Source organism: Grampus griseus (genome assembly GCF_964374135.1).
Source record: "Grampus griseus genome assembly, chromosome: 11".
Classification (NCBI taxonomy): Eukaryota; Metazoa; Chordata; class Mammalia; order Artiodactyla; family Delphinidae; genus Grampus; species Grampus griseus.
The window spans coordinates 56,041,225-56,065,621 of NC_139005.1; the positions used below are offsets into that span (position 1 = coordinate 56,041,225).

General features: G+C 40.9%; 1 protein-coding gene across 2 annotated transcripts in view; it reads left to right on the forward strand.

Annotated features, from left to right (window-relative positions):
• The first annotated feature begins 1,818 nt into the window (after nt 1–1,818).
• The window catches only part of MYRFL (myelin regulatory factor like), a 115,389-nt gene continuing 92,810 nt past the window's right edge, over nt 1,819–24,397 (forward strand). For both annotated transcript variants that reach the window (XM_082665822.1, XM_082665823.1), the window contains exon 1: nt 1,819–1,903. In XM_082665822.1, the coding sequence (XP_082521948.1) occupies nt 1,858–1,903 (46 nt within the window). In that variant the 5' untranslated portion in view covers nt 1,819–1,857. The remainder of the gene's footprint in view (nt 1,904–24,397) is intronic.

Here is a 24,397-nt window from a genome sequence, read left to right on the forward strand (position 1 = left end):
CACAGCTTCTTTCTAAATTAGACTTAATTATATCATGCATCACAGCTACCCAAATAGAAAATATCAATAGATATGCTTAGAATGAACATGCATGGAATCAAATTCAGATTTAGCCTAACATTCAAAAGCTACCCAAACCCTTCTTCAGCCTACTTCTCATCTTTTTTTCTCACTCCACCATCCATACACCGTAACTCCAGTCGCTGTACCTGGGCTTTCTCCCCTCCAAGCCATTGCTCATGTTTTTAAAAACATGTCCATTGTTTAAGTCTCTTCAAATCCCAGCTCTTTATGATACCTTTCCACATCTTCCCAGATGAAATTAACCTTTCCTTCCTCTGTTTTCTTGGGATGTTTTCCCCAGCTCTTATCAGAGTCTGCCTTTTTCCCCAGCTCTTATCAGAGTTATAGTTCCTTGTATTTTTCTCATGCCCTACATTTGAGCCTATGGAGGGCAGGGACCATAATTTACACATCTTTTTATTTCCTGCACCCAGCAGAGAGTTTAGCACAAGTTGAACTGAAACAAATAGAAAATCTATTTCTTGAAGCAACTTAATGACTTGTCCTTAAAGATCTGGGGTCCAATATAACTTTCAAAATAGGATTCTAAGCCTCTTTTTTTCCCCAGGATAAAATTAATTTTTTTGTTTAAACAATTTATATGTGTGAAGTTTTAAAATACTTATTGGGAAGTATACCACATCACCCATACCAATTCTAACAAAAATGAAATAATCTGACAAATGCAGAATGTGGGACATTATATAAGACAGTGCTCCAGGACTGTTAAACAAGTGTCAATGTTATAAAAACCAACCAACCAAAAATGACAAGGATATATATATAGAGAGAGAGGGGGGGGGACACAAAAAGCAAAAGTGAGAAAATATTAGCAATTAGTAAATCTAGATGAAGAGTATAGGGTATTTCATGGTACTATTCTTTGAGTTCTTCTATAGGTTAAAAACTTTCAAAATAAAAAGTTGGGGAAAAAGGAAACAGGAAGGAGCTGAAAGGACTAGTTTGATTTCCTAACTGTATTCCTTTTAGTATATTATTAGATAAGTTAATAGCTAAATAGTGAAAACAAAACATTTATTTGGGTATACCTTTCTATTTAGGAGTAAAACCAGCTAGGAGTGAACCACATAGTTGGTTGTAAGAATTACTAAATCAGAAACGCAGTTTTATTGCTCCTTAGAGGGACTTCTCATACTTTATGCTTTCTACTTTCAAAGAAAATAAACTGGAGGAAATGGACGAGGTGCGTATCAAGGAATTTTTTTCACTGCGAGTAGATTTGGAAATATTTAACAAATCCTAACTTTTCATTATCACAAGCCTCGGTATCTATGAAAGTGATTATATTGATTTGCCCTCTTTCTCTAGGTGAAAAAAAACCCCCTATATCTTTGCTAGGCTGTAGCTAAATCGATCTGGTTGATGGAGGCAGAGAAATAAATATATTGGTGTAAAAGGACAAATAGGAGATAAGGCTATGTATTTATTGCCCATTTATGTAATTACATGTGTCACTAAGGACAAAGGTCCTTAAAACAAAGACGAAAGGCAGAGTAGAAACAGTTCCCTATAGAGAGATGGATTTTCTACCACTTCCCTCTTCATGAATTTTTCTTTTGCGTGGTTACATATCCTTCTGGTTTTGTGATCACATTTGAAAACTTAACCATCTTTTTGGGCACAGTTTGATGGCTGAAGATATGCTTCACTCCAGTAAAAAGAAAATGAACATTTTTCAAGAGCATTCGTAGGCTTCGAGCTGAGAGGACAGCACTTAGTTCCTGAGGTCTGATAATCATTCTGTGCGGAAGTAACTACCAGGACCACGGCACCATGGATGTGGTAGGCGAAAACGAGGCCCTACAGCAGTTCTTCGAAGGTAAGAAGCCCGTTTCCAACATCTGAGAAATGGTACTGCTTACTATCACTGTCTTTACCTTTTGGGAATTCACTTGGGCTTTGAAAGAAATACTATTGTACTAACTGTCGTGAAGTCAGAAGTGCATGTTTATTTGCTGTGTTTGTAGCAAAAAATCAATGGTATAGGGCTTCCCTGGTGACGCGGTGGTTGAGAGTCCGCCTGCCGATGCAGGGCACGCGGGTTCGTGCCCCGGTCCGGAAGGTATCCCGCATGCCACGGAGTGGCTAGGCCTGTGAGCCATGGCTGCTGAGCCTGCGCGTCTGGAGCCTGTGCTCCGCAACGGGAGAGGCCACAGCAGTGAGAGGCCCACGTACCGCAAAAAAAAAAAAAAAAAAAAAAAAATCAATGGTATAGGCAGTGATTTTTAAAAATTCAGGATTTCCATCTTACAGCTTAGTTGTTAAAAGAATCAAGAGGTCAGCATACCTATGTTATTAGAATTTGTCCCTGTCCTGTGCTAGATTTTTTTTCTAATCCCTGTGTTTCATAAGACTAGATTTTTCTTATCTCTCAAATTATTGAATACAACACAGGAGAAATGTAAGAGTTTACTTAAGATGGTTTTTCTGTTAATATAATTAAATACAAAACAGCCTAACAGTAAAGGAACACCTCTTCCCCCATTCCATCTTTGTTTTTCACAACACTTTAAAAATGTGTAACTATTGAATGATGATTTTTTTTTTGAGGTTAAATATATTTTTCCCCAAGCGAAGGCTTACTATAGGACATGGTTACAAAGATTTTTTTCCTAAAAACCTGAAATAGTGGTACCCCTTCTCATATTCAGTTGGGTTGAGATTCTCATGGTGGGTCTGCTGAAAACGTCAGGAAAGGCTTGCCTTCTTGTGACACCTTTCAGGGAGCCATTGGGAGACTGCGTGTTAGTGCAGCTGCAGTTCCTTACCAGTTAGTCATGCTCAGACTTCCACGGGAAGGGAAATGTTGCCAGAGCTTTTTGCACATTTCCAGGTATTTCCCAGGAGGGAGTGTGAGAATAATTGAGCGCAGACCAGCTCACTCACAGAATCCAGAGGGCAGTTAGCAGCATATGGAGAAAGTGCTTTTGGCATTTCTTGTGATTAGCAGAGTGTCTGACAAATACTAGACGTTTAGAGAGTGAATGGAATTGACCCAACACCATATTGTATCGAACACTAAAGAGTGTTTATGTCAAAGAAACAGTGACGTCACTATCAGAAGAAATTAGTACAATACAGTAGGTTCTGTGGCTCGGATTTTGCCACATGGGATAAGAAGGAATATGAGACCTAGAGAATTATGATGTTATTTCAGCCCTATGATCCATCCCATCATGTTCTGTCTCTGACAGTGCTCAAGTCAGTGTGTCCACTTGGGTCACACAGTAGGCACACTAATGTTGCTTAATTGTTGTTGCCTGATTTTATATCCTATGTAACTTTCATTTGAGCAGTAGGTAGCAAGCTCCAAGCTACAGTTATATCTGCTTTATTTTCGGGAAACCACCAATTGATTTTATAAATACACAAAGTCTAGTTGATTTCTTTACAGAGCTAGAGAAGACCTGAAAAGTTCATCTGGTCTACCTTCCGTTTTTTGGAAGTGCTGTTATACCTATAGGGTCACTATACTGTCCTTGTTTATGCTATTTTCAGAAGTCTTTGGGGATATAGTTTCCACAAGTCCTCTGTACAGCTGATTACAAAATCTGATTTATTTTATTATTATTATTATTATTATTATAGTATCTTTCTTAGCCCAAACTAAACTCTGGCTCTTTTGGAAGCCTTTTTAACTAGGGAGGAGTAATTTCTCCATGGAAAGAGAATAAAATAGTCAGTGTACATTATCTTTGAATGAATAAATGGAAAAGGTGGTAAGTTTTGGAAATAAAAAATGGAAGCACTAACTTAAGTTATTCCCCTTCCCCCGAAAGTCACACAGCTGGTTGTCTATTTTTTATTATTTGTTTAGCAAATATCGATCACTGACGGTGTGCCAAGTCCAACAACCACATCTTTTAAATGATAGCCTGGAGGGCTTTGAGACATTTCCTTTAGATCATGGTTTCCTTTCTGAAATATTCCTTAGAATGAGGACAGCAAGACTGGATCTGATATTCTCATGAGGAGGGCCAGTTGTTCTGTGTTGTGCTCCTGTCGATACGTCAGCTTCTAATTAAATGCAAATTCATATAAAAAATCAAGGTCTGAAAAGCAAGAAAAGTTTTTGTAATTTATTACCCACCTGAAAACTATTTTTGCTTTGCTTTCTCAGACTCTTCATTCTAAGAATCTGAATCCTAAATAATATATGTTTTTCATATGAACACTTTCGTATTAAAAACTATCTGTACTGACAGTATCATCACAAATTAAATGGCCTTGAACATCAGATCTCATGCTGATCATGCTGAATCTTTATGGTGTGTCTCAGGAAGATGATGAGAACAAAGCGTGGTTCCAGGTAGCTGGCAAACCTCATTCTATTGCCTGCCACTGATGCAATAGGTAGGCCCATTAGCTAAAGCAGAAGAGGTGGATCAAGTTCTCTAGGGATCCCAACATCCACTGGAAACTCAGATACCACGTGAAATGTTTGGCTTTTTCAGCAAAGCTGATACCACTGCAAGAGAAAGGTTGTCAGAGGAGAGGCACATTATTTTATTTCTAATAACTAAAAATGGGTTACAACTTAAAATTCTAATAGTGGTAGATTAGTTAAATAGATTATGGTTCTTTCATATAATGGAATATTTTGTAGCTATTAAAAATGACAATGATGGGCTTCCCTGGTGGTGCAGTGGTTGAGAGTCTGCCTGCCGATGCAGGGGACACGGGTTCGTGCCCCGGTTGGGAAAGATCCCACATGCCACGGAGCGGCTGGGCCCGTGAGCCATGGACGCTGAGCCTGCGCGTCTGGAGCCTGTGTTCCGCAATGGGAGAGGCCACAACAGTGAGAGGCCCGAGTACAGCAAAAAAAAAAAAAAAAAAAAAAATGACGATAATAAGGAAAAGTGTTTATGATATAAAGGGGAAAAGCAGATTACAAATTGGTATATATAATAGAATTGAATATATATGTATTTTTCTAGAACAAAGTTCATTAAAACTGATGTGAAAACAGTTGCTATATATACATACATGCATACCTATATATGTAGAAACAATTGGATGAATACACTACAAGTATTAACAGTAGTTATTTCTTAGTGGTAGGAATATGGGGATTTTTATTTTCTTCTTTATACTTTATTATCTCAGTGCTTCAAAGTTGGAATGCATGATGTCATAGTCAGTTTTTCTTACATAAAGGAGACGGTTTAATTACACAAAACTCCTCTGTTTAAGAGTTTCTTTTCTGTGTAAAGAAAAATTGTATGAAATGGATGAAAAAGAAGATTATTAGGTGTCTTCCATAGAAAACTGTACCTGGATCATGTCCTTTGGGCTGTCAGATTCTATGGGATTTTCACCCTTTATTGTCTTAGAGCTATTTTGAAACTCTGTAAATTGTAGATAATTGATATCAATGCAATGAATTTTGTCTATAGATATGTAAATGAATTATCTCCTTTTGGGGATCAATAGTTTCAGTAAAACCCAGTTTTCCATTTATTTGTAAATTCATTCCATGGCATAGCCAGATTTAGATTATCTATCTGCTTACCTATCTCTATATACATCTGTCGATCTATCTCTATTTATCTATCTAGATACCTAGATCTAGCTCTGCTGTTTGAATTCTCCTTGAACCACTTGTAACATCTTCCTGCTTCCTTCATGAAGTAAATAAAAATCTTTGACATGTGTTCATCTTACATTTATATGAGTCATGATTTTTTTTAATGTGCTAGGATTTACATTTATTGAGCTAACATTTATTTTATTTTATTTTTTTAAAGGGAACGCTATTTATTTATTTATTTATTTTGGCTGTGTTGGGTCTTCGTTTCTGTGCAAGGGCTTTCTCTAGTTGCGGCGAGCGGGGGGCACTCTTCATCGCGGTGCACGGGCCTTTCACTGTCGCGGCCTCTCCTGTTGCAGAGCACAGGCTCCAGACGTGCAGGCTCAGTAGTTGTGGCTCACGGGCCTAGTTGCTCCGCGGCATGTGGGATCTTCCCAGACCAGGGCTCGAACCCGTGTCCCCTGCATTGGCAGGCAGATTCTCAACCACTGCGCCACCAGGGAAGCCCATGAGTCATGATTTTATCTTTAAAAATATATATCCTTTAACACTAGCCAAGTTTTAAGTTAGTTAACTTCGACTTTGTTTTATCTTAAGTTTGCACCAGATTAATAACGTTTCCTGTGCATTTACCATGCATGAAGCACTGTTCCATTCACTTTACATTCATTACCTCATTTACTTAGACTTTGTTTTATCTTAAGTTTGTGCCAGATTAATAATGTTTGCTGAGCATTTACCATGCATGAAGTACTGTTCCATTCACTTTACATTCATTACCTCATTTACTTCTTACAGCAACCCCTCAGGTAAAAAAGGAATAGAAAATGAAGTATGGAAAATCCCATTCCTCAGTTTACCTCACTTGTTTTCCATAGCTGTGACCTTACATTCTTAATTTGGTTCCTTATGGGTATTTCTTTTGGGCTACTGTGATAGCAAGATTCATCTTTTATTTCCCAGCTTTTTAGAACAGTTTATAAAAACTAATTTGAGAATATTTTATTGTTCATTATATTTAATCTTTAAAAAGGAACTTTCTAAATTGGTGAGAAGCTGTTTAGCTCATCCTCTTCATAAAGTCCTGAAGTAGGTTCTCAAATGCTTTTTGGCTTATCACGAAAGCAAAAGAGGAGATGCCTGCCCTGACTGAGCAGAGTGGGAAAAACTACATACAGTTGTGCCTTGGAAGCCGGGAGGAGATTGGTTCTAGGATCCCCTCTGATACCAAAACCCCCAAATGCTCAAGTCCCTTACGTAAAATGGCAGTAGTATCTGCATATTAACCTGTGTACGTCCTCTAGTACATGTTAAATAATCTCTAGATTATTTCTAGTACCCAATACAATGTAAATGCTATGTGAGTAGTTGCTAGCATGTGACAAAATCAAGTCTTGCCTTTTGGAACTTTCTGGGATCTTTTTTCCCAAATATTTTCCATCCTCAGTTGGTTGAAATCTGCAAATGTGGAACCTGCAGACACAGAGGGCTGACTCTCCTGAAGAGATCACATGAAAGCAGAAGAGAGAAACTAGCTGAAGAAACTCCCACTCACCCATTGAAGTTTGGGAGGTGAGGGGTAGCTCCTAAAACCAGAAGCTGTGGATGGGCAGGAACCACTGGACAGCTCCTGAGATCTAAGAGAAAGAACAGTCCCTTTAGGAAGCTGCTGTCAAACAAGCTTCAAGGTATTTTCTGCCCTCCTCTCTCTGCCTGAGATTTAAATTTCTAGTTAGCTATTTTTAAAGTAGGATGGTAGGGATGCAGGGTAGGCAAAAACATCTGCTACCCATGAGCTGTACAGGAATATGATGGAGGTGTCAAGTTTTTGGGAAAATGAAGAAAATGCTGAAGATTCTGGAGCAGAAAAGCAGAGACTCAAGGGACTGACCCAGATGGAATGAATCTAGAGAGGCTTCAAGGGAGGGTTGGTAGAATTGTTGAGCACAAGAGGGATGTAGCTTGGAAAAGTGCCCAAATGGTGCCGGCACATAGTAGACAGTAATCTTTATAGAATAAAAATGAATGAAGAACAGTGCACAGACTATTCTGTTCAACAGTTTGAACTCTAGGTTCGGAGCACCCAGCAAGTTCAAATATGGGAAGAAGAAAAACTTGCCCAGTAAGCAGAGCAGAAAGCAGCAGAAAGGTTCAGTGAATAAAACAAACAGAGGCCACTGAGACAAGTGCTGCCAGTTTGTGGGAAGCCCCAGATTCCATTATTACCAGAGGTAAAGTCGTAAATGTCTTATGTGGTTCCTGTGTATTACTTCTCCAAAAGTGAAACCAACTCTGATTGGTTGATGTTTCTGAATTCCTGTGATTGGAATCAGAAGCTCTGAGCAGCTGAATGCAGTGTAGAGGGCTGGCCCTGGGCAAGACTGTATTGCAGGTAAAGGGTATCTTTGGCCTCCGGCCAGTCTCTCAGTCTTTGTCTTTCTTTCACTTTAAGACCACCAATTTTTCACCCTCTCACATAACCAGCATCTTTATGCCCTCTTCTTCTGTCCCAATAAAACCTGAGTTTGCACAGAAGGTACAAATGGCAAAGGATCTGATGACACCTTACATCTCTAAAGAGTTTTGTATTCAATGTGCTTTCACAGAATACAAAGTCGTTTTGATCATACAAGTCAAAAAGATTACCTTCTCGAAGAGTAGGTTTGGTTGATCTCTAATGGTGGAATTTTAGACATCATGTTGCATCCTAGAAACGCTGAAATTATCCCACAGAGGCAGGTTCTCCTTGTTTATTGATGAGGCCACCTCTGTTTCTGTTTTTGGAGACATTATGGACTTTCTAGGGGACTGGGAATGAGAATACGTCAGGGACAAGAAGAACAACCCAAATCATGCAAGCTGCTTATAATTATTTGAACACGTCTGTCTGATGTTGGCAGGTGATTAGAAATTGTGTTGATTGTCATGAAGCATCCAGAACAAAGAGGCGTGGGCTTGGTGCCATTGAGGAAAAAAATCCCTTTTCTTCTTTCACGCTGGGATCCCCAAGGTGAAGCCGATTTCATTAGAATTTAAAATGTGCTGTAACTAGGTCAGAGCTAACTTCTGTCACCTGCACACACCCTACATTTGAGAACTGCCAACGTCATCAGCAACTGGAGGGAATCCGGGAGCAAAATCACTCAGACAGACGCTTCTAAGAGAAGACTACACCACCTTCTTTGGTGTTATTGATGTTGTCATCTTTTCAGCTTGGGAGTTAGAAGTCAGCTTCTGGAAGACTCCACAATATCTTGGAAGCTAAACATTGAATACATGGACAATTGTGGAAAAAATAGATAACATAAAACAAGAAATAGTTATCACCTGTAATCTCACCACTTAGTGATAACAGCTGTTCACATTTTGGTGTTGATCTTGTGTGTATTTTTTTTTAATGGGATCATACTCTTTATATTCTTTAATAATGGAGTTTTTCATGGAGTATAGAGGGAAACATCTCTTCTTGTCATTACTTATTCATTTATAGCAGGAGTCTGAAAGTAATGGCCCACAGGCTAAATCCGGCCTGCAGCCTGATTTTGTAAATTAAGTTTTATTCACTCATTCATTTAAATATTATCTGTGGGACTTCCCTGGTGGCACAGTGGTTAAGAATCGGCCTGCCAATGCAGGGGACATGGGTTTGACCCTTGGTCTGGGAAGATCCCACATGCCACGGAGCAACTAAGCCCGTGCGCCGCAACTACTGAACCTGCACTCTAGAGCCCGCGAGCCACAACTACTGAAGCCCACACGTCCTAGAGCCCATGCTCCGCAACAAGAGAAGCCACCGCAATGAGAAACCCACGCACTGCAACGAAGAGTAGCCCCTGCTCGCTGCAACTAGAGAAAGCCCGTGTGCAGCAACGAAGACCCAACACAGCCAAAAATAAATAATAAATAAGTAAATTTTAAAAAAAATATTATCTGTGGCTGCTTGGATGCTGTGATGGCAGAGTTGAATGGTGGCAACAGAGACCTTATGGCCTTCAAAATCTAAAATAGTATCTGGCTCTTTATAGAAAATGTTTGCTAACCCTTGATCTAAACCTAATTAATAATAACTATTATTTATTGAGCACCTACTATGTACTGGGTATAGAATCATAATCCTCCATAGGAAGAACATTCCAGGAAAAGGGAATACCAGTGTGAAGTCCCTAAGCTTGGAGTGGTTAGGGGCAGGGCTGGAGTGGGAAGGGGCAGGGGACAGTGTTGAATGACAATGGGGTGGGCGGTCGAAGATGACGTCAGAGTTTGGATTTTTATTCTCAGTGTGATAGGAAACCAGTGGAGGGTTTTAAGCAGGAGAACAGGCAGAACTTGCAGATGGATGGGATGTGGGGGTGAGGAAGGCAGAGGATCAAGGGTGATGCCTAGGTGTTGGTGTCAATAATCGGTGGATTTAGTACAATGTATTCAGCTGTGGAATAATGGGTGCAAGTGCACTTGTGTGTGTGTGTGTCTGTGTGTGTGCATGTGCATATGTGTGAAATCAAGAATTCATTTGGGACACTTTACGTTTTAGCTGCCTTTTAGAGAACCAGGCAGAAGTGATGACGAGGCAGTTGGATGTTTGAATCTGGAACCCAAGGGAGGGGTCTGGGCTATAGATATCAATTTGGGAGTTATCCGCGTATGGTTGGTGTTTAAAGCCCTGAGACTAGATGAGGTCACTAAGAAGGGAGTCGGACAAGAGGACCCCACGATAACATTTAGGGACCCAAGTGAGAGCAACCAGCTAAGGATGTTAAATGAGGTGGGAGGAAAGCCAGGAGAGTGTGGTGTTAAGCTAGGAAAGATTAGTGTTTCAAAGAGGGTGTGGTCAAATGTTTTAAATGTTTCTGAAATGCCAGTTAATTGAGCATAGAATTTGGGAAGGAAGGTTGTGGGTGACCGTGACAAGTGGTTTCCATGCAGTAGGGGAAGAAGAGAGAATGGAAGGTGAGTGGCTAATATGGATAATGCTTTTGAGAAGTCCTGTTGTGCCAGGAGCAGAGAAATGCGGCAATAGCCAGAGGAAGTGCAGAGGCAAGAGGGTTTTTACTTGATAATTTTGTTTTTAAGACGGGAGATACGAAAGCTTGATGTGCAGATGGAATGATTCATTGTGGAGGAATAAGCGTTTGATGCGGAAGAGGGAGGGGGATAATTGTGGGAGGGGAACCTTGAGAAGGTGGGTGAGGATGGGGTGGAGAGAGCTTGCCCTTAGGTACCAGGAACACTTACTGTCTTGCAAGGGAGGAAAAGAGGAGTATCTGGAACACATGCAGGTAGTGTGGTAGGTTTCAGGGTGGGAAGCTGAGACAGGTTACTTCTGCTTTACCTGTGAAGCCAGGTGGTGGGAGTGTGGTGGGGGACTGTTGGGGGCTTTAGGAGGGAGGATAAATTATGAAATGATCTTCTTAGTTAGTGTATTAATTTCCTAGGGCGGACATAAAAAAATTACCACAAACAGGTGGCTTAAAGCAACAGAAATTTATTCTCACAATTCTGGAGATAAGAAGTCTGAAATCAAGGAGTTGGCAAGGCCACAAACGCTGAAGGCTTGAGGGAAGAATCCACTCCATGACTCTCTCTAGCTTCAGGTGGTGCTGATGATATCCTTGGTATTCCTTGACTTGTAGACTAATCACTCTCATCTCTGCCTCCATCTTTACATCACCTTCTCCATAGGTCTCTTGTATCTGTCACTTCTCTAACAAGGACACTCATCATTGCCCTTAGGGCCCACCCTAATCCAGGATGATCTCATCTTGAAACACTTAACTTTATTATACCTGCCAACACCCCTTTTCCAGTTAAGTTTGCACTCACAGGTTCTGAGTGGTCATACATTTTGGGGTCCATTTTTCAACTCACTACACAGAGTAAAAAGCAAATCGGCCAGGAAATAGTAAGAATGCTAGACAGTGCCATGTTCATTTGAGATTTGTGGTTAATTACTTTAAGTGAGGTTAGTCACTACATTTGTATGATTTTCTCAGTAACATTCAGCTACTCGGTGCAGTCTTGGAGTGGGTGAAGAATTGGGTTTAACCAAAGTCAGGATTTTCTCATGTGAGTTCCACAGGTGGAAAGAAGAAAAGGGACTTACAAGTCTTTGCAAGGGAGTAATTAGAGTGATGGACCCTGGAATTTAAGCTGGGTAACAAAGGAGTGGAAGGGGGATGAAGAGGTTTGGAAAAGTGGGGATAAGGTTCATGAGCAGAGGATCTCAGTAGGTGAAGGTATTAGAGTAGGGGTATAAATGTCGGGAAGGTCAAGCTGGTCAAAGAACATGACACTTGAAACTGAGATTTCAGAGAATGGTGCGATTATTGGTGATGCCGAGGTTTAGGAGAGGGTCATGGGAAGTGGTGGCTGAGGTAGGAGAGAGATGAGGAGTTTAAGAACCTGAGAGGCTGTGATATTATTGGGTGGATGTTGAAGCAACCAGCAGCGATGGCAGGAGTAGTGTTAGAGAGAGGGAGGGAGGTACCAGATGCTGAATGTTCAATGAGAAAGGAATAGTGACCGAGAGGTTAGTAGATGCTATTATTAGCAGGAGGTGGCCTGGTCATTGGCATATACCAAAGCTCGTGAAGGAGGGAGGAAGAAAATTGATCTGGAAGCAGCAATGCAGAGCAAGGAGAACACCTCTCCCGTTTTCAGGCCCCAGGTACATGTGGGAAAACCTTTGTTTGAGATGTTCCATAGTTTAACCATTTCTTATCATTGGACATGTAGGCTTGTGCTAGGTTTTTCCCTGTTAAATACATACCATTATAACAATTTCCCCCCAAACCCTTAGTTATTAACTTTGTATGAATCTCCCCAAAATATAATTGTTGGAACATAGTATTTTTTTTTTTAATTTTGGTCTTTGGTATTGCCAAATTATCTGCTAGGAAGTTTAAAAAAAAAAATCCATCTGCAGACTGTCCCTATCACCACTACCTGATATTAATTTACATTTTTTGACATAAAAAAAGTTACTCTCTATTCAGAGTCCTTAATTTGGGATGAGATTCTGGAGGGGACTTGAACCCTCTGAAATTGGGTGGAAATGTGTATATGTGTAGGCACATACTTATAGGGAAAGTCTCTGTAGTTTTCATCAGATGATCAGTGAGGTCTGTGGCCCACAAGAGCTTAGAAACTCTGCTCTAGCCCCAGGGCAGGTGAGGCTGCTTCTCTCACCTGCCCTGCCTGGAGCAGCCCATAGTTGAGGAGGGTGTGCTCTGAACCAGGCGGGAGATTCTGGACTGGAGCATGCTTTAACAATCAAAGAATCTAGGAACAGATTCTACTCAAAATGTTGTTAAGGGATGGGAAAGGGAGATTTGATAACGTGATTAAAAGCAATGATGAGGGACTTCCCTGGTGGAGCAGTGGTTGGGACTCTGCACTCCCAATGCAGGGGGCCCGGGTTTGATCCCTGGTCGGTAACTAGATCCCACATACGTGCCTCAACTAAGAGTTTGTATGCCACAGCTAAGGAGCCCACGACCTGCAACTAAGGAGCCCGCCTGCTGCAACTAAGACCTGGCACAACCAAATAAATAAATATTTTTTTTTAAAAAAAAGCAATGATGAAAAAAATCCCTGTTTCATCATCTTCTGAGCTGTAACAGTAGCAGTAATCATTTACACCATAAAAGTATACTGCAACCAGAAAGGGAGCAAATTCTTAAAAGTCTGTTCTCAGTTTTAATGGTGGATATAGAAAATCAGATGCCGTCTCCCTGAGCAGTTGACCTGGCCAGGAAAAGTGGTTATTTCCTCTACTTTGGGCTTCCTTCTATCCCTGGGGCCACATCAGTGGCATTTGAAGAGATGCTTCCAGGGGTCCAGGTGGTGCCCAGTTTGATAGGAGGAAGCCCCTGGCAGTGGGTCAACATCTGTTGGTTATCTGCTTCTAAAAAGATTCTGGAATTAGGTTAAATTAAAAGATACCTTAAAAAATTGATGTATATAAGGGAAGGGAGAGAGTAACAGAACTTCCTCAGGGGAACAATAGTGAAATTAAGTTATCTGTGGGTCAGCAAGGGATTCAGATCTCTTTCCTTGACTCTACCTCTCCTTCCAAATATTCATCAATCTTTCTCCTCCCTTTCATCACCAAACTCTGAAAAATACCCACTCTCTTCATTCTTCACATCCCATTCACTTTTCAACCCAATCTTCTCTGGCTTCTGCTCCAACTTACCCTTCTGAAATTTCTCCTAATTGCTAGATCGTATTAAAGATCGTCGGCCCTCATCCTCCTGGTGTCCTCTCTTCATCGACGTTTAGCTCACAGAAACTTTCCTGTTTGATCCCATGGCATCTTCGCCTCTGATTCTCATCCAGTGTCTCTGTTACCTCTCAGGGGCGCTCGCTAGTACACCCTCCTCCTTCTCTGCCCCAGGGTCCTGTTTTGGAAACAGGATACATTTTTTAAATATTTTTGAGCACCAAAAACTCACCCTGAATGGTTTCATTTACTCCCATGGATCAGCATTTCCCCAACCCTATTGCCACATTCCAGACCTATAGTTACAGGTGTTTAATGTACACTCGTATGTGCCGAGTGTGCCTTAGTTTCACCAAAGCAGTACGTTCAAAGTGGAACCCATTATCCTTCCCCTCCCTGATTCCAGTCTTCGCTGCTTCCTATACACCCTTCGGTGTTCACCAAACCTCCCAAACTAGAAACCAGGGTGTCACCCTTACGGGCTCCTCCCATGCTCTACAGCTAATTGTTTACCAAACTGTTGCTAAATGTTTTCAACTGCAGCCTCCCCTTTGGATTGTCACCTCTTGCAAGAGCCTCCTAATTTGTTTCCCTGAGCTGACCACCTTCCACTTCACTATTGGCTCACGTGAACGCCATTACTTAAACATTTCTGTTGACTCTCCATTGCCTGAGCTTAGCATATGGTCCCAAGGTAACATTTCAGTGTCCTTATCTCTGAGACTCCCCCATCCTCACAGTTGTGAGAGGCAGTTTGATGTAGTGGATAGGAGCTTGTTCCAAGGCCAGAGTTCTAATCCTGACTCTGCCCCTTGCTAGCTATGTGATCTTAGGCAAGTTACTTAATCTCTCTGTGCCTCAGTTCTGTATCTATAAAATTAGATACTACTACTACCTATCTAATAAGGTTATTGTGAAGGTTCAGTGATTCAATATGCATGAGGTTCAGAACAGTATCTCAGTTACTATATTTATCACCATCATCATCATCAGTATTGTTATTAATGTTTCTATACCCCAGCTATGCTGAGCTTTTCATGGTTTCTTAAAAACACCTTTTTATAACACTGGGTGTTTGTGCTGTTTGCCCCAAATGCACTTTCCTACTTCTTCATCCTGTGAAGCAAAATTCTCCATGCTTCTCCAGCACTTTTTCCGTACCTTTGGATGTGCACCTTTCGCGCTGAGGTTTAGTTTATAGGTCTACTTGTCTATCTCCCCAGAAGATAGCGAGTACCTCCAGGTGAGGACCTGACTTTGTCTCATTATCTATGCAGGCTTATTGTCTTGAATGTAGCTGTTACAAAAAAAAAAGAAATATTTGTTAAATATGTGTTAAGTCAAAGAGATTCTTGACCAAAACTTCTGATAGAAAGGCAGGCACCTTTATTGCATCATACAAAGGTTGTGCTCCTTTTCTTATGTGTATATATATATATATATTTTTTTTTTGCTGTACACGGGCCTCTCACTGTTGTGGCCTGTCCCGCTGCGGAGCACAGGCTCTGGACGCACAGGCTCAGAGGCCATGGCTCACGGGCCCAGCCGCTCCGCGGCATGCGGGATCCTCCCGGACCGGGGCACGAACCCGTGTCCCCTGCATCGGCAGGCAAACTCTCAACCACTGTGCCACCAGGGAAGCCCCTTATGTATATTTTAATATCAGAATCAACTCTGGTGGGGGGGAAATCGCAGCTCCTCATAAACATTTTTTTATGTAGATTACTCTTAGATCTGTGACCCATGGCAGATATCTTCCCCTAGGTGTGATAACTCTGTTTCCCCTAAAAAGAACTCTTTATTAGCAGGAAGGGAGTGGAGATGGTGTAGTGTTCAGTAGGAAACATGGCAGAGATGCTATCTGGGGATGGAGAGAATTCAAAAACCCAGTCCCTCTGTGAGAGGTTCAGGCTATAACTCAAAATGGGTTATAGCTGAGATTCATAATCATTACCTGGGAGTCACTGGGAGATACTAGGAGAAAAACAGAAGAGTAGACTCTCTAGTTTTGACAAAAGTAGAGATCTAGGCACCAGGAAACCAGTCAAGGTAATGGACCCTGGGTTGCAGGAATGATCTTGGAGTTTATCTGATCACAGTGTCTTTCCCATTTCTGAGGTTGCATTTCACAGGCCACCCATATCAACTCTGGAAACTGGGCACCAGTGCACATCATGCACACTGTCTCTGAGCTCCCGACACCAGCCTGCATGTGTGGTGATGAGCGACACAGTAGTCAGAGCATAGGCTTTGTATCCAGATTTCCCTGGGCTCAAATCCCTCCTCTACCATGCACTCGAGATGCTGCTTTAGCAAATGACTGGGTCTCTCTGAGACTGTTTCCTCATCTATTAAATGAAGCAGGTATTACTTCATAGGAGAAAAATGAGAATTAAGTAAAATGATATACGTGAAGTACTTTGAATAGTGCCTGACCTACAGTTATTGCCCAATGAAACAGTATTATCAGTCTTTTGTAATTAAGAAAAATGTTTATTCTTTTAATGGAGCTCCCGGAAGCCGTCTGTGATCAGTAAGGAAACCTCTACCATTTAATGAATGCTTGACTTTATGCTAGACCTTATACAAAGGCCTTTAGCTGTATGTATTCTTAATTTGTACAACAAAATGAACAGGCAAATAATGTTATCATCATTTTAGTGATGAAGAAACAGAGATTCAGAAAAGGTTTGTACCTTGCCCAAGGTGACACAGCTATTATGTATCAGAGCTTAGAGTTGGACAGATGTCTGTCTTTCTCCAAAGGCCTGTGCTCCTTGCCACTCTGCAGTGTCCTCCAAACAGGTTGCAAGGGGGCATCTGCAAAGTTAGCTGGAACTTAATGGCTCCTCTTAAAATAACCAGAGCTCTTGTGTGTGTGTGTGACAATGTGCGTGTAATTCCATTGTATAGATGAAATTATTCTGGGATGTGAGCTGTTGGAACTTAAGTGCCATGTGGCATTTTTTGGCAAAGCCCAGCTCTGGCACCATAAGATGAAGTGCTAGCAGTAAAAAGGCAGTGGTTTATGTTCATGGAGCAGGCAGCTACAGAAACTCAAAAGATAAGGCTACTAATAAGCATGCAAAGATATAAGAACACCAACACTGACCTGTAGTACTGCTTGATGCAAAACAAGAATCCACAGAGGGAATTTAGGAAGTTGGGTTTGCTCAGAAGTGTAGTAGAAAATATTAACTCTCAATATTGTCCTTTTTGGTACCCAGGCTCAAGACATAAAGTCCAGTAAGATGGTACCCCAATATTTGACACCTTGGTATTAGCAATATAAGAAACCATTGTCATGTAAAGCAACGGGGAGTAATGTGTTCTAAGGCTAACATCATATGACTTGGTAATTGGAAATAGTATCGCTCTCATGGGATTAAAATGATCAATATCCTCAAGTATTAGAAGCCAAGAAAAATGCTTCCTAGAAATCTCTATGATATGCACTTGATGGCAGAAGCCTTAGTTCAGGCAGACCTGGGTTCAAATCCTGATTCCTCTGCTTCTGAATTTTGTGACCTTGGGCCAATAACATAACATTGTAAGTTTCAGTTTTCTCCACCTGTAAAATGGAGATAATAACACCTTCCTCTTGGCGTTGTGAGCATTAATGATAAAATATTAAAATGATGCAATAAATGATGGTTATTGATTTTTATTATAACATTTGCAAGTGTGGAGAAACAAAATTGCTTGCTCTATTTATTTTGAAACAAGAATGAGTAAAAGCTACATATATGTATTCATACTTTTTTTTCAAAGAAACACTCCTGTCCCCAGGGAGTTATTACAACTTTTCGTGTTCACATTAATTCCAGAGCCTTTATAATCATAAAACCCATTTATAGCCTTTAGTTGCCAAGCAACAAAGGACAAAGTACTGAGTATTTCTTTTTATTGCAAAAGGTTCAGCTTTTCCATGTTGGTCTTGAAATCAACATTTTTCAGAAAAAAACAGAACAGTGAAACTTAATACCATATCTTTAAGGGTTAGTGGGCATTCCTTGTTTGGAGGTTGAATCAAAGCTGAAAGGAATAAGTTGTTATCATTGTTCTTGACTAGTCTACAGCACTTGTCCTAATTTTATAGTAAATCTGTAAGAGGTTCTGAAGTTGGGACACTGCAGACTCAGTTTAAAGAGAGAACTTGTTTCATTTTACCTCTATTCTGTGATGCTCTACCTGTAAGAAAACTAGTTCTTTGATCTGTCAGTTGTCTTTCGGAAAAGGCTAGGGTGGTGTAAAATACATATGAAAAATGTTATCTGCTGACCTCAAACAGGTTATTCAACCATGCATTGGCAGGGTTTGAGAAGTTGGCTTTGAAGCACATAACTAAATTCCCTAATTCTTTGAAAGGTATCAAAGCTTTTAATTACTTCTATTATTTTTGTCTGTGGATAATCAGTAAGTAAAGGTTGGGAACCCCAAAAGAATCGAAAGACTATATTACTGTTTAACATCCTATAAAATATCCTAGTTGAACTAATATTTTTAAAAGCTTATAAAAGCATGTATGGAAACAGTTTTTAAAATTTGCATAGCTATTTCTCTATTCGTGCATACTAAAACAATACAAAAGCAGATCGGAGTATCTTGATGGGAATTTTACTCTCTTGGCCCATGTGCATTCTGTGTGTGCAGTGGGATTCTGTGGATGGAAAGCGTGGAGACAAGGATCCTCGTTTTTTTCTTCCCATGTGGGTTAGAGAAGCTTGCTGCTTTGAAACAAATCTGTAAAGTCACATAAGATGTTTATATGCAGGAAGAGGCAGAAATGACACCTACAAACTATTTCTTATAAATTCTACAAGGTAACAACTAGTCAAGGTTCTTCTGCTGAGAGTAATGTCCTTTGGGACGATTTTTGTGCCCGAATATAAAAGTGTAAGAGCTAGCTATTAGCGCGACTAGGCTAATTCCGATGGACCAGAAGAGGGACACTATTATCCACACATCTCAAGAAGTGCTGTGCCTTAAGAAGCATTTGGAGTACTACTGTTTCTTCTTTTTATTTACATGGGCATAAGACAGACACACACATATCTCTCCCTTCCCCTGGGAGAAGCAGGCTTCTGTGTGAAGATCTGAATGGACCTTTCATGGTGGTGAGGGCGACAGGGCTGTAAACCGTGCTCAGGACCTGGCTCTCCTTTTACTGGCTATTTATGGAAATGTTGGGAAAAAACCCCAAAATCCATACCTAGCCACCAATTTTTACAGTTCCTTATTTTGCCAGTTCTTTCCTAACCCATCTTCGAAGTTTCCTTCTCACTCTTCCATTTGTATTATGCTTGTTTATAGAGTTTGAAATTTTACAAACTCTTTCACTTCCTTCAACTCATTGGTCCCTCATGCAACCCTGAGAGGAAGACTTTTTATGGTGAAAGAAACGGATCCTTAAAGAAGTTGACAGATGTGTCTAAAATCACAGGGCTGGTGGCCAAAGCTTTGTCTTTTCCTTCCAAGCCCAAAGCTCTTCCCATCTGCATACCACTTTGCCTTCCCAAAGGAAAAAGTGGGTGAGGACATGTATTGGCTTATTGGCTTCCATATTCTAGGGCTCGATGTCAGAAAAATACTTAAGTCAACATGGTAGATCTTTGGAGAAAACTCCTCTTTTTTATCCTCTCCCTCACTTAACTCTAGTTACTACATACTCTACTGGCCACTGGCTACCCGACTCCTTTCCAGAGCAGAGCCAGCAAGTGCCTATATTTTAGGCTTTCCCCTAACCTCCTACTTTGATGAAACTGATCTTCCCTGAGCTTAGCAGTTGTTTTACTCTTCTGACTCCTGTGTTTGGGGTAGGGGTGAGGATCAGAGAAGGAATAGGAAGGAATGAACACTTATTATGTACCAAGCACTAGTAGTATTAAAGGAAAAAATTCAATGACTCTTGTTAAAGCATGATAAGGAGGACTTTATTCAAGGGAGGGACTGTCGTAGTAGGCAGTAACCACTGGGATGGAATTTTGCAGTGGGGGAGAGAGATTGGGCTCAACTCCAAATACAGCAAGTGGGAAATTATAGCCAAGGAGCAGGGTAAGGGGGAGATTCTTCATAAACTGGCCTAACAAGATTCTTCCTGAAAGTAGGCTCGGTGATCTGACACCACCTGGGGGCTGGTGGAGGATGAGGAACTCGATGGATCTCAGGCGTGATCAGATATGAAGGACGAGGGATTCTGGTTAAACTGATTTATCATGATTCTTGCTAAAACTGGAAAATGAAGAGAGAAACATGGAAATAGACCTCACTGAAAAGTTCAAGGGAGCCTGAGTACAGTCCGGTCAGGGAGAGAATCTGTTAGTAGTGGGATTATAGATAGATGTTATCACTTTTAGTCTGCAAGCAATGCTTTAAGGCGATAAAACCCACCTCCTTTTTTTGTTAAGGAAACAGTCCCAGAGAGTTTCAAGACCTGGAATTTAACCCAAGTCTGCCTGACTTGCGATTTCCCAAAGCTCCTGCTTTCCTTGCCTCCAGGTTACACGGGGCTCCCTCCTTCCAGAACACCCTCGCCCCCCGCCTTGTCCACCTGGCTAACTGCCTTTCACTCTCGGGATCTCTGCTTTGGCACCCTCCCTTCAGGGCTAGCACATATTCCATAGACCTTTGCATTTCACCCTTCGAAGCATGTATTGCCTTTTTCTGTGTCCGTCTCCTGTGGACAGCTAGAAGGAAGGAACTATGTCTGATTCATTCCTGTAGCCTCAGCAGCTAGGGACTGGCACATAGTGGGCACTCAACCATATTTGCCGAGTCAATAAATAAATTCCAAGCCTGGTCTCTTTTCAGGATCCCAAGTCTTCTGGATTTCCCTCCTTTATTTCTTGCATCGGAGAGGACATGAGCCTGTCCTACACTGGCTGAAGACTCAGCCCTCAGCCAGTGCTCTGCTGGGCTGTCCCCTCCCTATGAGGGTTGGTAGGAAGGAGGGCATTGCCGAGGCAGGCAGGAACCCTGAAAGCCACACGGTGAGAAGCTTCCTTGTCATATTTTCCTGAATTTGTGCAGGGTCTGCCCATGAGGCATTGATTTAATATTCAGCACTGCCTGTTGCAGATAAGCCAACTCCTCTGTAAAGCCTGTGTGTGGTGTCTCCTCTTTGGCTTCCCTTCCTTTGGGATGTCTTCCTCTTCATCCTTCTCTTTCTCCTTCTTCCTTCTTCCTCTTCCTCCTCCATTTTGGTCTTTGGCAAAATTAGACTTTCTAATAGAACAAATCACAACAATAATTCTTCAAACCCTGGGCATAAAATAAATGAGAGTCCTTGATGAATTCCTATACCATTTAAAAGAAATGTGCTCGGTTTCAGTTTCCCAAATTTGTCTTCCATGGTTAAAAATTAATATTGGTTAACATGCAGTTGGTTATGTTTTATTTCTCTTCTTTTGTTTTATTATTCCTGTATGTATTAACATTAGTATGTGCTTTTGAAGAGAAAATGGACAAAGCTTAACCTTCATGTTGAAGGGCTGGGAGGAGGCTTAGTTGTAAGGTTCCAAAACTCCTGGAAAAATGAATCCCCAGGCTCCCAGAAAGGCCAGAGGATCTTGCTTAGTTTATATTTCAAATAATTAATTTAAAAGGAGAATAAGTATGAACTTGATAATCAGCTAGTGAAGACACTGAAATACTTTCATGAAAATTGAGATACCTAATGCAGTAGACAGACCGTTTCCCTCTCCTACCTTAAATCCTACCAATTGTTAGATTATTCACCCAGAAGCTGTGCCACAAGGGCAGATCTTAAAAGGTACCGAGCCAACCAGCCGTCATTTATTATTTACACTGAGCAACCCTGGGTTTGTGAAAAAGCAATACAGGACACAGTCACATGGAACTGTAATAATGTTAATGCTGAAAGATCTTAGATCTATATTTCTAAGTTATAAATGGCAGGCACCATCAGTCGTTCCACCTTCTTTCCTCCTAACAGAAGCTTAATCTGTTCAGACAGAGGAGAGTCCTTGAGCCCAGGAAGGATAGGTTCTAATGTAATTGATCTAAACCAGTTATCCTAATCTCAGTGGCCTCCTCCCTCTTCCCTTGCCCTCATAATTCAGCAACCATAACTCTTCCAACAACCTTTTTATAAAGGGTAAATTCCTATATTTTCTGAAGTACTTAACAATATTAATTATAGTTTGATGTGTCCTTTAAATTTCTATTAGGAATGTTATTGTTTTTATTAGTTTTTGACTGGTTTGCTCCAACCCAACTTTCTTTCATTATTTTGCATGATTTTGCAGAAGGCAGGGTGGTTCAGGAATATGTATGTTATGTTACAGTAGAAAACACTGCAGTAAGAACCCCTGCAATAACAACTGTTATTGCGACTTGAGCAAGTTACTTAAGCTTGCTGAGGCTGTTTGCTCCTCTGAGAAATGGGAGTAGTACTAGACCTATCTGACAATAAAATTATTGTTCGGATTAAGTGAGAAAGTAAATGTAAAATTCTTAGCAAGGTATTGGTACGTAAAATGTGCTCAACAAATTTACCAAGTATTATTATTATTATTCTCCATTGACCGTCTCTCGTGTGGCTTGACTTCTGATTCTTTCCTGCTTTGTTGGATCTCCGCCAGACACCCTACTATTTGTCCACATTCCTCTTAAGGTATGGGGCCCAGGTCATCAAGATTGGACCTGTGCCTAGAGGAACAGGGACCTTACCCTCCCAGTTCTGTCCTCAGTGCTTTCATTATTATAAGCCTACATTAGTTTCTTTGTCTCCCCAATACTTCTTCATGATGACAAAATTAAACTGATGTCTTTATCACTTATTTACGCAAAGGCAAGTTTCCCCATCTCATATTTACATAATGGAAAAAAATCAATGGAAAGCTGAATGCTTAATCTACTAAATTCCATCGTGTCAGAGTCAGCCATCAATCCAGTTGCCAAGATTTGACCTGACTTTTTTTTTATTGGCGTATAGTTGATTTACAACGTTGTGTTAGTTTCTGCTGTACAGCAAAATGAGTCAGTTATACATATAAATATATCCATTCTTTTTTTTAATTCTATTCCCATATGGGTCATCACAGAGTAGTGAATAGAGTTCCCTGTGCTATAGGTTCTTACTAGTTAACTATTTTATGTATGGTACTATGTCTATGTCAATCCCAATCTCCCAATTTATCTCTCTCCCCTGCTTCCCCCTTGGTAACAAATAAGTTTGTTTTCTACACCTGTGACTCAATTTCTGTTTTGTAAATAGGTTCATTTGTACCGTTTTTTTAGATTCCACACATAAGCGATATCATATGATATTCGTCTTTCTCTGTCTGACTTACTTCATTCAGTGTGACAATCTCTAGTGACCTGAGTCTTTTATACTGTATTTTTACCTTGTTCATCTCCTTCAGGCCATTTGCATACATGGCAGGTTTGCCTTTTCTATACTTGTCCAAATCACAAATAGCATTATTGAGAAGGATGAGAGCAGAGTCATTTTATAGTACATTTTAGGATTTTCTCCGGCTTAGCATGTTAGGGTTCAGTTCTCCCAGATACAAATTCACCTAATTCTAATGTAATTTCTTTTACCTTTCTCTGTCTTAGCTACAAGTATAGCCATCCTTGACTGCCCTCCCCCCAGCTGGATTGGAAGGCCCTCTTATGTGTCTCCTGGGCCTGACATACCACAGTGTGTTAGTCCTGCCTTTTTACTGTCTGTGCTCCCGTCCCCTGGCTTGAGGGTAAGATTGCGTGTTGCTCACTGTTGTATCCCAGTGCCTAGCACATGCACTTCATTAAATATTTATTATTGGATGGGTGAGTTAACAATTTTGTTAAGTGTCTAGTTGAAATCAAGGTATACATTTTCATGCACAGGCTCTTAATCTGCTGATCAGGAAAGCAGATGAAATCCATCCACAGCACTTGTTCTTGGTGGGCACTTGCAGGCTCCTGGATGTCTTCTGCTGTTCTCAGAGGCCAGCAGCCAAGTGTTCAGCAATCCTTTCTAGAATTTTGTGTCTGTGACAGTTATTGAAAAGCCATGTGGGTGTTGCCATCCTGTTACACAACGTGCTTGAACCATTTATTTACTCAAGTTGAATAAAGGTTAATTTTCATTTTATCTTGTGAGTATCAGGCATGTAAGTTTCAGGTGATTCATATCATGTTAAAGTCCAGAGACAGTCTTTTAATTTGGTCACTGTTTCCAACAATGGGTCATGTTAACTCTGCTTGAAAGAACTGATTAGCTTCTTCCTGGATCAGTGCAGGACTACGTGTACAAGGAAGACTGGGGAGACTTCTGGGATTCCAGGTCATTAGGTGGAGGTTTTCTTGGGGGCAGTGCCCTGCAGTTCACTTCTCTCTCCAAGAGTGCAAAAACAGGATTGACGTGACATGACCTGGAGCAGATGAACCCCTCCAGCTCCTTCCAGTCTCCTCAGCCAGTTCTCTCCTGTTGCCTATCTCAAGGCACCAACACCACCTCCTACCCAGCCACCAAAACAGAGATGGGAGAATCCAGTCAGTAACAAAGTCCAGTAGAATTCTCCTCTCAAATACTACTCACAGCCAGGGGTATG